This window comes from Colletotrichum fructicola (assembly GCF_000319635.2).
Source record: "Colletotrichum fructicola Nara gc5 chromosome Unknown KSG_Nara_v1_contig07, whole genome shotgun sequence".
NCBI lineage: Eukaryota > Fungi > Ascomycota > Sordariomycetes > Glomerellales > Glomerellaceae > Colletotrichum > Colletotrichum fructicola.
In genome coordinates this window covers 2,447,475-2,460,412 of record NW_027094057.1, presented here as the reverse complement: position 1 = coordinate 2,460,412, position 12,938 = coordinate 2,447,475, and the positions used below count along the sequence as shown (strand labels likewise).

Sequence of the window (12,938 nt, the reverse complement as noted above, 5' to 3'; positions counted from 1 at the left end):
TTGACCCTGAGATTGAAAGACGCGGTCGCATGCGACGCACGGACCCTTCAAGCTCTCGCGTAAAGTGGAAGGGCACGGACCACGTGGGGTGGTGCGGTTGCCAGGGAGGACCGCTGTGACTGTCCCTGACTTGCAGCGACTCTAAAAGAAATTAGCGTGACATTAAGACAGAGCCCCCTAGAACGGACCAGGACACCGCTGGAGTCAGCTGCGCCCCTCCACTGAGCCTCTCTAAAGTTCACCAGACCAACTGCGTGCCTACCAACGCCCGATTACATCACCACCTCAGACCTTGAACATCCTCAACCTACCAACTACCTCCCGCCGCCGAACACCTGCCACCTACACCGCGAGTCGCGCAAGCATGCGCGCAACGATACGATGTACTGCCAAAAGTGTCGCACACCCCTCAAGCTCGACAGCTCCCTCGAGGACCTGAATCCCGCCGCATACGATCTCCTGGTCGGTCCGTGCAAGCTTCAGATTCCTTGTGTGGCGGTGCCTAGCTAACCGTTACAGCTTCCTCTTCGCAAACGTCCCCCAAAAAGTCGCACTCCTCACGAATCCCACACTCCCAAGACAGCCAGAGAAAGGCACTTTACGATAAGGTGTCCCAAAATGCTGCTTCAGCAACATTCAAGCGCCACGGCAGTGGCCCGTCGGGCTCGGCGCAAAAAGACTCGACAATGTCATTCATCTACCTGACCGAGTCCCAAGTCGCGCAGCCCGTGCTTTCGAGACCAGAACCCCAACCAGCGAACCCGAAGTCAAATAAAGGAGGCAAGGCTGGTTCAAAAGGCCAGGAGGAACCGTCCAGTAAAGCACACGAAGTGGAACGCATCAACAAGCTATTCGAGATTCTATCCGCGAGATCCGATATCGACCACCCTGTCTGCGTGGAATGTACGGACATGCTGGTGGAGGGCCTGCAGAAAAAGCTCGAGGGTGCGGCGAGAGAGCGCGACGCGTACGTTGGGTTTCTGAAGCAAGTCCAAAGCGATCAACCCAGCGAGGAGGAGGTAAAGGCGCAAGAGGAGGCACTTAAGCAGGCAAAGCAGGCCGAGTCCGAAGCGATGGCGGAACTGCTGCGCTTAGAAAAGGAGAAGGCAGCAGTGGACGCCGAAATTGTTGCTCTGGAGGAGGAAGCGCAGCAACTCGATCGGGAGGAGGAACAGTTCTGGCGCGAGCGCAACACCTTTGCGATGAAGCTGGCCGACTTTCAGAACGAGCGCGACAGCATCAACTCCAAATTCGACAACGACGCCCAACTGCTGGAGAAGTTGCAGCGATCCAACGTATACAATGACACTTTCTGCATCAGTCACGACGGCACTTTTGCTACCATCAACGGCTTGAGACTGGGTAGGACCTCTAGCAAGCCTGTGGATTGGCCCGAGATCAATGCCGCATGGGGGCATGCTTTGTTGTTGCTCGTCACCGTGGCGGACAAGCTTGGCTACAAATTCGACGGGTTCGAACCGCAACCCATGGGAAGCACCTCCAAGATCGTTCGATATGAGCTGCCCTCCCCCGCTGCCAGCCGTCTTGGTTCTCATCGCAACGCCCCACCTCCAGCACCGAAGAAGCATGTTCTGGAGCTCTTCTCCGCCGGAGACCTGCCTCTCGGCTTGACGTTTATGCACCGCAAGTTCGATAACGCCATGGTCGCCTTTCTCGAACTCGTGAGACAGCTCGGTGCTTTTGTCCATAGGCAGACCGCAGCAGACGGCCATCCGCTTAGTTTACCTTACAAGATTGAGGGTGACAAGATCATGGACGTCAGCATCAAGCTGGGAATGACCCAAGACGACGGCTGGACCAAGGCCTGCAAGCTGACACTGACATGTTGCAAGTTTCTGCTGGCGCACGCTAGTAACGTGAACACAACAGCAAGAAATGCCAACAACTAAGTGTGACGCTCACTGCCTTCTGCATTTCTTCCAAGGATACAATATCTCGGCGTTTGGCTCATGGCGGGTATAGAATAGCGTGGGGGGTCTGAGGCGTTCCAGGATACATTTTCGATGGGAGGTATATCTTGGGAAGTAGTGCATACCGTGTAACCAAGCAAGCAGGCTCCTACCATTCCTCTTAGGTAGGCGAATATCGAGTCTTTTCTCACAGTCGTCTGCATCTGCGACCTGCGGCGTCCATGACACACTCTGCACCTCGCAAATCTGCAGTTCTCCAAGGCGATGAACTAAGGTATCTCGAAGAGCATCTCTCTCACCACGAAAACACACGTGATTCGGCGCTAGTCTCGACGTTGCAGTCTCACTGCTTCTACACTTCTGTCAGCCCAGCGTTCAACCTGACGTTCCGATTGGAGACTGCGGCCTATCCAGGCAGCAGAGCGCCTCGCGAACCACTACATGCCTGGCTGCCTTGCCGTCTCACACGTCGAATCGCTCTTTATGCGAGTCTAAAACAACTGCACATTCATCTGCCAATCAGTTAACATGAGGCCAGAGTCATCGATTCGAGGCGGGGTATGCTCGCCCTACTTCAGCACCAATGACACAGCGGTTGAGAAGCGTGGTACTTCGGAGTAATCGACGCTCAGCTTGCTGCTGTACCGATGTTACTTGAGCCGCATTAGGCCGCAAGGCATTGTAGGTCATCAGTGGCCTCCGAATCTTCTTCCTTATCTAGGCTTCCTGTCCCCTTTGTTCTCCCATTGTTCTTTTCCTTCCAGGCTTGTTCAATTCCTGCTTCAAAACGTATTGCCCAATATGATCGGCCGAGGCGATAGGGTAAGGTTCTACTCAACCGCGCGCAATATCTGTCGCTAACATGAGAAAGACCATCGACGACGAGACCGGCTCCACGGTTAGCTACGAGGAGGTCGCTTTCCGACGCGTCTCGCCTCCTGGCGACGAAAAGGCTCTAGTCACCCAGCAGAAGCCAGCACCCAAGCCGACCCCTGACGTGTTGTACGTGTTGCAACATGTCAGCCTTGGCGGCAAGGTCATAGAAAGTATGTAACACTCTGATGTTGTTCCGCGAATCTGGCTGACCCAACTGTCAAGGCCGAGAGAGCGACGTCCCATTCAAGGAGATCCCAGACTATGGGGCGAGAGACGGCGAGAGCACGGCCAAGCGAGACGTTGAACCAGTCCTCGAGATCGTGACCAAGATCTCGGCCTATACCGGCGGGAGCAGGACTGTTCATTATCGCCGCATGCCCCCTCCGCGCCCGCCTCCCGTTTTCGACGACGATGATGACTATGTGTCGTATGACTCCGACAGTAGTGATGATGATGTCCCGGGAAAGTTGACGGTAGAGCGCACCCGCATGATCATTCACTCTCCGCACCTCATCAATGCTCTAAGGGCGACCGTGGCCTACTACCCCAACATTAACCTCCTCGGGGACACTGTCAAGATAGACGCGCCGTATCGCGCCGTCGTCCATCATCGTGATGCTCTAACAAAATACAAGTTCCACCAGCCTTCCCACCACTCTTCCGAGTACGCCCGCACCACGGCTGAGCACATTGACGTTCTCCTCAACTTCATCGAACAGACCGTCGGTGAATCCATCCGCAAGGAGGAAGAACGGTACGCTCGCGGCACCCCCGTTGCGACGTTTGAGAACTACTGGATGGCGCTCAAGCCGGGCGAGATCGTCTACGTGAACAACGAGGACGTCTGGCAGCCCCTTATCGTCAGCAGTCTGAGCCAGGAGACGACCTCGTCTGGACATAGACGCCAGTGGATGGTGGCCTGCTGGCTGCTCGAGATGGGCAACAGCAAGATGGTCCGCAAGATGGTGCAGTACAAGCTGCCCTCGTGGCCCGGCGAGCAGGTCATCCACTCTCTGGATGTAATGCCGGCTCGCTTCTACCCCGACGCGCCCGAGAAGATGCTCGAGAAGCAGATCAAGTTGGGCAAGCTATACTGGGAACTCCTTCAGCGACCAACTTACATGGAATATGACGGCTTGTTGGTGCAGTCCGCGAGCTCGCGTGCTGGGCCTGCCTTCCGCGAGCCATCAGGCTACGTAAGTCGCTTCTCACTACCCTCAATCAACGGAACATGTAACTAATACCTGCTCAGATGACTGGACGAGTTATTTGCGACGCTGAGGGCTTCAATAGATTCGCCTCGCACTCTCCCGAGAACCGTCATCACCGCTCGCGGAGACCTGCTGGCCTCCCTCCCGGCCAGGGTCCTTCACCAGAGCAAGACCATCTCCCTCACTTCCTTCCACGGTGTGGTTGCAAAGCATGTGCCGACTCCAAAGATCAGGAGGAGCCAGGAACCTATGCAGTCTTCGACAACGTCTACCCCACCAAGTCCGCCGCTCCAACCAGCGACCTCTTCTACATTGCTTGCATCAAGGTCATCCCTGCCTTCCTCCTCGGCGAGCGCCACTGGGGCCACTTGAACCTCGAGCACCTCAAGCCCGTCGTCACCGACCGCGAGGCCTTCAAGTATCTCGTCCTCGACGACGAGATCAAGTTGACGGTCAAGGCTCTCATCGGCAAGTTCGCCACGACCGACTCGGGCAGAGTCTCCCCCTGGGGCAACGATTTCGTCAAGAACAAGGGCGAGGGCCGCATCTTCCTCCTCCACGGCGCACCCGGCGTCGGCAAGACCTGCACCGCCGAGTGCGTCGCCGAGCTCACCAACCGGCCCCTCATCTCGCTCACCTCGGGCGACCTGAGCGTGAACTCGCACGCCGTGGAGAACAACCTCTCCTACTTCCTCGAGCTCGGCCAGCGCTTCGGCGCGCTCGTGCTGCTCGACGAGGCCGACGTCTACCTCGAGCGCCGCCGCGCCAAGGACATTGCCCGGAACGGCCTCGTCTCCGTCTTCCTGCGCGCGCTCGAGTACTACCGCGGCGTGCTCTTCCTGACGACGAACCGCGTCCAGGCCTTTGACGCAGCCTTTACGTCGAGGATCCACGTCGCGCTGCACTACAAGAACCTGACGGACCTCGACCGCGAGCGCATCTGGGCCAACAACTTTGAGAGGCTCGATCGAGACTCGAGTGGGCGTGTCCGTGTTGCCGCCGCGGCAAGGGACTATGCGTGGGAGTCGCGTGATGTGAGACTCTTGAGGTGGAATGGCAGAGAGATTAGGAACGCGTTGCAGACTGCGCTCGCCCTCGCTGAGAGCGATGCTGCTGAGGGTGGAAGTGAGCGAATCACCGTCACTGACAAGCATCTTCGGGCCGTTGTCAAGATGAGTCGCGGATTCAGGGACTATCTCCGGAGTGGAAATGTCTACGACGGCGAGAGCGAGCTTGACGTCGAAGAAGAGGACGAGGACATTTACTCTGACTAGTCGCCTTGTGATAGGTGGTCTGTAGGATGATACTCTTTTTTGCCTGGGTTTTCATGTCGGCAGTCGGATTACGATGTATGAACAGATTGATGACTTTCTTTTGTTGGCGTGGACAGATTTGGTACCGAGGACTTTGACGGTCTGCCTCATGTGTGAGACTCAATGACACACACACTCATTTATCAAGTCTCCACGGCTAGAAGTTAGCTGTGTGGTCATTTTGAATGGCTTGCTAACCCGCAACTGGTAAAAGCTATTGTGAAAACGGGATGGAGTAGACAAGATGGCACCCCCCAACAGCTAGCTTTCTGCGAAGACTGGTTCCATCTCGGTACATAAAAGTCAGGAAGGATTTTCTTTCCTGAGCATGTGCCTAAAAATATACCGTCCCCAACGGTTGTCGCCCTGTCGACCACCTGAAGCCCACTCGTCCAGGTCATACTCGTTCCTCCCAACCTCCTCAAACCCAACCTTTGCGTACACACCATAACTTGAAGGCGAGGCATGGATCCAGCATGCGAGGCCCTCCAAGTCAATTACCTCAAGTCCCGCCTGAACCAGCTTGGTCGCAATCCCCCGTCGTTGATAATTCGGATCCGTGGCAAGACCCTGCAGCACCGCGTACCTCTTTCGCTTCATGTATCTCTCCTCCATCGCCACTCTCTCCTTATACATAACACCGCCCAGAGCCCGAGCCGGATCTTCCTCTGGCGGTTCCTCTTTCTTCCCCACGGCTGATGTCTCGACTCCCTCCGCCTTATCCACGCTGCTGCCGCCCTTTGACTCCGCCTTGGCAACAGCTACCCTGTCTCCGCCAGTCGCATCTTTCACTATCCAACAAGCCCACCCCAAAACCCGACCGCTTGAGTCGATCGCTTTCATAAGACTGGCCTCTGGAGCAGTGACCCAGCCCTCGATGGCTTTGCGCATGAGCTTCTCGTGGGCGTCGTCGGCGCGGCCCAGCAGCATCAGGTTCGAGAACTGGTCCATCTTGAAGGCGGCGGTGTGCACTCTGACGAGGTCATCGACATCATCGTCGGGTACGACATAGTGAAGGGTGAAGTCGACGCTGCTGGGTTGAGCGCTCATCTTGATAACTTGACGTAAAGGGTTTGAGGCTTTTGGGAGGAAGGTGGGCGTGTGAGATGGAGGGATGAGAAGTAGAGTGAAGGACTGCCTGTAGAAGAATGGTTGGTGGTTCAAAGGGACTTTTGACACTGATGATCGGGAAGATATGAGAGCGGGGACAAATCCAAGCTAACGCATTCAGGACGGTGGTCAATGATATGTAGCCGTGCCTCTTGAATTCGATGCTGCCTGATTTAGTTCCATCATCATCACAGCTCTCAGTCATGTCCACGCATACGACATGTTACCTAATGAGATCTTATTAACAAATACTAATTCCGCTCATGAGGCGAGAGCACCACTAATCAATCCCAAGTCATGTATTGTACAACATAGAAAACGAAGCAGAGATTCATACCCAGACAACACTATTCACACACTCTCCCACCTCCTCGTAAATCACACCACACAACCATCAGTAGAACAAATACGTCAGCCCCAGCGCCAATATCGGCAGACTCGTGATGAAATGCGCCTTGGCCTTGGCCCTGCCCACCTCGATCTCCTTCCTCGAGCTCTCAGTCTTGACGCTCTTGACATACTCCCAAATCACAAACGCGCTGCTGAGCCCGACGCCCGTACCCAGCGTGAGCACGATGCCCACGCACCGGTGCACCGCCTCCCTTGCGGCCGGCGACGCGCGGCACGCCTCGGAGAACTGGGCGTAGAGCAGCAGCCCCAGGATGCTTGCCGACATGTGCAGGTTGCGCGCGCCCTTGACCTTGATGAGGGCGTGGTGGAAGGCGTCGAACTGCGCCGGCGAGACGGATGCGCGCGAGGGTGGGATGAGGCCGAAATTGCCGGCGCCGGTCTCGGGCTGCGTGAGGTTCATGAGGCCGTCGCCGGCGCCGAGGAGCGCGAGGAGCCCCGTGAAGAGGGGCAGCGCGGCGGGTTTCCAGAGGGTGTGGAACGGACTCGTGGGGCTGATGGACGTCATGGTTTCTTTTGTTTAGTTTGTTTAATGAGAGTAGTTGTTTTAGTCGCCGAGAGCTTCGTGTGTTGTAATGTAAGATGGGAGGATCCGGATGTGAGATGCCGGTGAAGCGCGGTGCGTGACTCGTTTGCAGCGAGTGGTGATGATGGACAGAGGGTGGCTCGGGTATTGTTGTTGATTTTGTGTGTTGTTGCCTGGACGTTGGATTAAGCCGCTTTCTGAGACGACGACCCGAAGCCAATCACGTGTAGGATATAAACAGGAGTTTCGAGGCTAGTTCAAGCCACGCTGACGTTCTCCCGTCTTAGACACGGATCACTAGCGAGACGGCTTCGAACTATCTTCCTCCTCCGTGGAATGGGCACTAAGAGATACACGTGATTTAGCTCGTTCACTGTTGTTGCGTCTACCTCAGCATAGGTGAGCTCGCGAACTTCGCAACATTGGAGATTTATATTGTGCCCCTTTCGTATGTTGAAGGCTATCAAACGATTGGATGCTTGTTCAAAATATCACCAGACAAAAATTCCCCTAGCTGTGTGGGAATATCGATATAAGCCATACGGACACTGTCAGAAAAGCCGTGCGCTTCAATTGCTTGACAATAACGTGAATGTTGAGAAACCACAGTCTCTTGTGTCTTCGCATTCCAATCAAGGACTTGTTCTATAAGCCCGGCTTTTGTGCCACTTTTGTACTAATCAGACGAAAAATAGAGATGCTCCAACACAATACAACGAAACAAACACTCCCAGCGAGCATCGCATTCCCGGCGATCTTTAAGCCTGGGCTTTCTCGTAATCGATACTATCCAATCCGCTGCAATGAAACTCTAACCAAAAATGATATTCTTCAACTTCTCCTTCTCACCACTCTCCTCGCACATCCCACGGAACACACCGCCCTCCTTGTCCCAAAGCTCCTTCGGTGAGCCGAACTCGGCGACCGAGCCGTCGCTGAGCACCAAGATGCGGTCAAAGTCAGCAATCGTGCTAAGACGGTGGGCAATGACGATAAGCGTCGAGTCGTTGAACTCCTCGCGAATGGATCGTTGAATGAGCGCATCAGTGTTCATGTCGACAGCAGAGGTGGCCTCATCGAGGACCATGACCTTGGGACGAGAGACGATGGCGCGAGCAAGGCAGAGGAGTTGGCGCTGGCCCTGGGAAAGGTTGCCGCCACCTTCGGAGATGGCCGAGTTGAGATTGCGGAAGACGTTGACGTTCTTGGCTCCGTTGAGTGAGGGCGTGGCGCTGCTGGAGGGCTCGCCAGGGGTAGAGGGTGATGAGTCGACAAGGTGCACACGCTGAAGAGAGTCGCGCAGTTCAATATCGGTCTGGTTATCAAATGGATCCAGGTTGGAGCGGACGGTGCCGGAGAAAAGAACGGGGTCCTCATTTTTGTTAGTCTCTGTGTCTTAGGAGAGTCAAGTTTATCTTACCTGAGGAATGATGGCCAATCGGGATCGAAGGTCGTGAAGCCTGATCTTGGAAATGTCCACGCCATCGACATGAATGCTTCCGGACTTGGCCTCTAAGAAACGGAAAAGCGCCAAGGTTAAGGACGACTTTCCAGCTCCGGTACGACCAACTACGCCGATTCTCTCGTTTTGCTTGACGCTGAAGGTAAGACCCTTCAACACGGGTGACAAGTCCTCCGCGTAGCTCACAACAAGATCCTTGACCTCCACGCGACCCTCAGTTGGCCAGGTCGCAGGGGGCTCGACACCACCTTGGTCTTCGGTCTTGAGGTCGGAGTACTCAACTACACGCTCGGCTGCGTTCATGTCGAGCTCAATGTTGGCGTAGTGTCGAATGGACCAGACGATAGCCTGAGAGAACTCCAGCGCGAAGGAGAGAGTGAAACCGGCGAGCGAGGCACTCATGTACGGGCTGCCAAGAACAACAAGACCGACAGCAGTAGAGAAGAGAGCGCCGATGAGAGACATGCGCCAGCCCATCCATCGGTTGAACAGCCACAAGTACCACGATGCCATCCCGTAGTCATCCAGCCTCGTGTACATGGCGTCAACATAAGTCTGCGCCTTGTCAGCTCCACGAATGGTCATCATACCAGTCAGAGTGGAACCGAAAAGATCAAAGATAGGGGACTTGACAGTACTCTCAAGTCGCTTCGCGGGTCTGGCGCCGGCCAGGTAGCGCCTGCCGATCCAAATGGCAATGGACAGAAGCACAACAGCCAAGGGAATGATCATGGGAGAGACCGAGAACGCCGTAATGCAGATTCCAATGACGCTGAGAATGGCACCGAAAACACCAGAAAGATCCATGCCGAGTCTGTTGTCAATGACGTTAAAGTCGGCAGTGAAACGGTTGAGGATGCGGCCGGTGGGGACGGTATCGAGCCATCGCAGCGGTGTGCGGAGAACAGTCCTAGTGATACCCTTGAACATGCTTTGACTGGCCTTGTAGCTCATACAGAAGAAGTAGAAGAAGCGACCGGTTCCCAGAATGGCAGAGAAGGCGGAGATTCCGACGTAGATACCCAGGTAGAAGTAGAAATCGTCATTCTCGGATTGGATGCGGGCGAATCCTGAAGGCGCAGCGTGCGGGGCATGGAGGGAACTGTCTTGGAGAGTGTAGGCATAAGCATGCTGGTGCACAGTCGCAAGTGTGTCGAGGCTTTGCTCTTCGTAGTGACCGGTCCAAAGACGCAACCACCAGGAACGGGCGATAACGACGCCCTGGTAGAGAGCAAAGAGGAAGAAACCGAAGCCCCACCAAGGCCAGCCGCCACTCTGGCTAAGATAGGCGGCGTAGACATGCTTCTTGATGGCACCCTGCTCGCGAGCTTCGTCTTCGACAAATTGACGGGTAGCCTTTGAGGGGATCTTCTTAAGGACTCCGCCATCGCCGTTGAGTTCAGCAACCTCGGGCGCATCGACGTCAGATGCTTCCTCTGAGTTGACGGCGGTGGCGGCTTCCTCATCAGCGATCTCCTGGGCAGACTGCTCGTGACTCTTAATCAACTGCAGCGTTCCATCTTCATCCAGATCAGACTTGAAGCCAGAGTGTTGAACGGTTCCGTCTCCAAGCTCAACGATGAACTTGGTCTTTGGCTCGACAAGAGCGACATGGTGCGTGACAAGAATACGAGTGCGTCCCTTGCAGAGCTCGCCGGTCAAACATTTCTCGTAGATGTGGCGACCGACGTGGGCGTCAACCGCGCTGAAGATATCGTCCAAAACAAGAATGCCGGCGCGGGAGTAGATGGCTCTAGCCAGGGTAAGTCGCCACTTCTGACCACCACTGAGGTTGATGCCGTTGGCTCCCAACTCGGTCTTATCTCCATCCGAAAGCATTTCCAGATCCTTCCTCAGGGCGCATGCATCAATAGTCTTGTTGTACCGTTCCTCGTCCAAGGGAAGTCCGAAGAGAATATTCTTCTTCAGGGTGGCATTCTCAATCCAGGGGATCTGACCAACAAAAGAGATGCTCTCAGGGATGATCCAGTTGTCGCGGTTGGCCTTGTCGTCGTGGCGCTCTTTCAGGGAAGGGGGCTTGGGTGCGTAAATTGCGCCAGACAGAAGATCAGATTCGCCCAACAGAGCCGCCAGGATCAAACTCTTTCCGGTACCCGTCTTGCCAGAAATGACAGACAGCTCCCCGGCAGGGAAAGTAACGTCGACGTTTCGCAGGATGAAGCGATCCTCGTCCTTGGTCTCCTCATCAACCGGCCATGCGATTGAAGCGTTCTCAAAGGCAACATCGGGTCCATTAGTGACGGTCTGGGTCTTTTCGGGTCCGTTGAGGTAGTCCTGCATTCGCTTGATGGAAACATTCGCATCGATGACATCCGTTATAAGCTCGGGAATGACAGCCAAGGTAACCTCGAGGTTCTTGAAGACACCAATACTGACAAAGGCGACCGAGGGAATAAGGTTGCCGTTGATCAAGGCGTAGACTGCGAGTGAGACGGCGGCCAAGGCGATGGGGCTGGTGATCCACATGCCAAAGAGCACAGTGTCACCCTTGAACACTTGCCAGATAGCACCGAGCTCCTTCTCACGCATATCGAGGATTCGCTTTTCCCACTGAGGTTCCAGCGCGGAGAACTTAATTTGACGCATGCCGACGAGCGCCTCGTTGACAACGGCGAGCTTCTGGTCTCTGATCTTCATCAGCTTGTCTTGCGCCCTCGAATAAATCTTGGCGTAAGTAAAGTTGATGGGGAGGAGAACAGCCCAGGCCAAAAGACCGGCGCCCAGAGGTCCCCATCCAAGCAAGTAAACGAGGAACCAAATGGCAACCGCCAGCTTCGCCGTACTACTAGGGAAGAGGAATTGGAAGGCAGCAAAGTCGGAAACGCGCTTGGCATCGACACCGATCAAATTGATAATGGCCTGGCGGGACTTGAGAACACTGTCGTCTTCGGCATCCTCGTCGTCGTCCTTCTTGTCCTTCTTGTCATCACCATTGGCTTCGCCGTCCTTGGACTCTTCGTCGGTCTTGGAGGCTGCCTTCACGTTCTTGCGGCGCATGGACTTCTCAAAAATAAGGGCCGAGAGGGCGCCACGGAGAGGAATGCACAATTCCGCCCAGGAGAGCCAAAACATACAGGCTTCAACCCAGGCATCAGCAAGAATGGCCAGTCCGAGCCAAAAGACCAAGATCCAGACGTCCGCGGAGAGCGGCTCGCCCGGGCGCCTCTTCTCCAAGGCAGTAAGAATCTGCAGGGTAACGAACGAAGGAGCCATGCTCAAAAACGACTTAGACAGAGCAATGGTCCATTGAACGGCCAGAGGCACGCGGTACGCCCAAATGATGGACCACCAAAGATTCCCGCCCTCTTTGAAGTTGTACCCCTTCCACGTCTTAGCCGAGTCGCCAGAACGCGTCCAGTGGTCCGGCTTGGGAAGATCGTCGACTTCGAGGTCGCCCTTTTTGGTGGCGTCGTCGAGCAAGCCATTGCACCAGCCCCAAGTGTAGCGGCTGTATGCGCTAACGGTAGCCAGGCGATCAACTACTTTGCCGTCGAAGAAAACGTCCGGCCTCCTGGGGAGAAAGAGGCCGGTCACAGTCAGAGCCACAGAAGCGACCAGACCACCAATCTTGAGACCGAAAGACACCGGGTTGCTCTCCAAGAGATGACCGAAAACTTCCGTGTTTTGCAAGACCTGGACGGCGGAGAAGACGAGGCCGGAGAACCAGATCAGCAATCCGAGGTTGTAGGCGTGAACCGAGTCGTCAGATGCGGCGAGAGAGACGGATTGCAGGGCGAGCAGAGCCCAAATACCGGTGGAAAGCCATTCTGCTATGAACAGCTTGTCGTAATGACCGGTGTGGAGCGAGAGAGTAGCTAATGTGGAGTTGGCGACGGAGAGAGCAAGTCCAGCAAAGGCGAATAAGTTGATAAAAGTCTTGGGCCAGCGGTTCGAAAACGCTGCAGAGGCCTCAGGTGTGCTTTTTCCGTCCTTGTCCTCGTAAAAGTGATCCTTAGGCTTGCGGGAACGAAGTTGGAAACCTGTGAGGGCCGGAACCGAAGTAAGAGCAACGAGGCCCAAAGCAGCTCCGACCTCAATTAACAGGAGCGTCTCATCTTGCATGTTGACTCCCACGAGGAG

The 12,938-nt window shown here is 55.3% G+C and overlaps 5 protein-coding genes across 5 annotated transcripts; 2 read left to right on the top strand and 3 right to left on the bottom strand.

Annotated features, from left to right (window-relative positions):
• Positions 1 to 381: 381 nt before the first annotated feature.
• Positions 382 to 1,910, top strand: VPS30 (Vacuolar protein sorting-associated protein 30; the record flags this gene model as incomplete). Its single annotated transcript, XM_032034117.1, has 2 exons — positions 382 to 466; positions 520 to 1,910. 2 exons carry the CDS (start codon positions 382 to 384, stop codon positions 1,908 to 1,910), a joined length of 1,476 nt encoding a protein of 491 aa, XP_031886745.1.
• Positions 1,911 to 2,732: 822 nt separating this feature from the next.
• On the top strand, positions 2,733 to 5,292 carry ATAD3B-0 (ATPase family AAA domain-containing protein 3B; the record flags this gene model as incomplete). The annotated part of the gene is made up of 4 exons (XM_032034118.1): positions 2,733 to 2,753; positions 2,803 to 2,977; positions 3,030 to 4,003; positions 4,060 to 5,292. 4 exons carry the CDS (start codon positions 2,733 to 2,735, stop codon positions 5,290 to 5,292), a joined length of 2,403 nt encoding a protein of 800 aa, XP_031886739.1.
• Positions 5,293 to 5,634: 342 nt separating this feature from the next.
• Positions 5,635 to 6,381, bottom strand: CGGC5_v012399 (uncharacterized protein; the record flags this gene model as incomplete). The annotated part of the gene is made up of 1 exon (XM_032034119.1): positions 5,635 to 6,381. The coding sequence occupies one exon, from the start codon at positions 6,379 to 6,381 to the stop codon at positions 5,635 to 5,637; it is 747 nt and encodes a 248-aa protein (XP_031886740.1).
• A 454-nt stretch (positions 6,382 to 6,835) lies between these two features.
• Positions 6,836 to 7,357, bottom strand: CGGC5_v012398 (uncharacterized protein; the record flags this gene model as incomplete). The annotated part of the gene is made up of 1 exon (XM_032034120.1): positions 6,836 to 7,357. One exon carries the CDS (start codon positions 7,355 to 7,357, stop codon positions 6,836 to 6,838), a length of 522 nt encoding a protein of 173 aa, XP_031886741.1.
• Positions 7,358 to 8,186: 829 nt separating this feature from the next.
• On the bottom strand, positions 8,187 to 12,920 carry YBT1-0 (ATP-dependent bile acid permease; the record flags this gene model as incomplete). Its single annotated transcript, XM_032034121.1, has 2 exons — positions 8,187 to 8,747; positions 8,796 to 12,920. The coding sequence occupies 2 exons, from the start codon at positions 12,918 to 12,920 to the stop codon at positions 8,187 to 8,189; spliced, it is 4,686 nt and encodes a 1,561-aa protein (XP_031886742.1).
• Between the last annotated feature and the right edge of the window lie 18 nt (positions 12,921 to 12,938).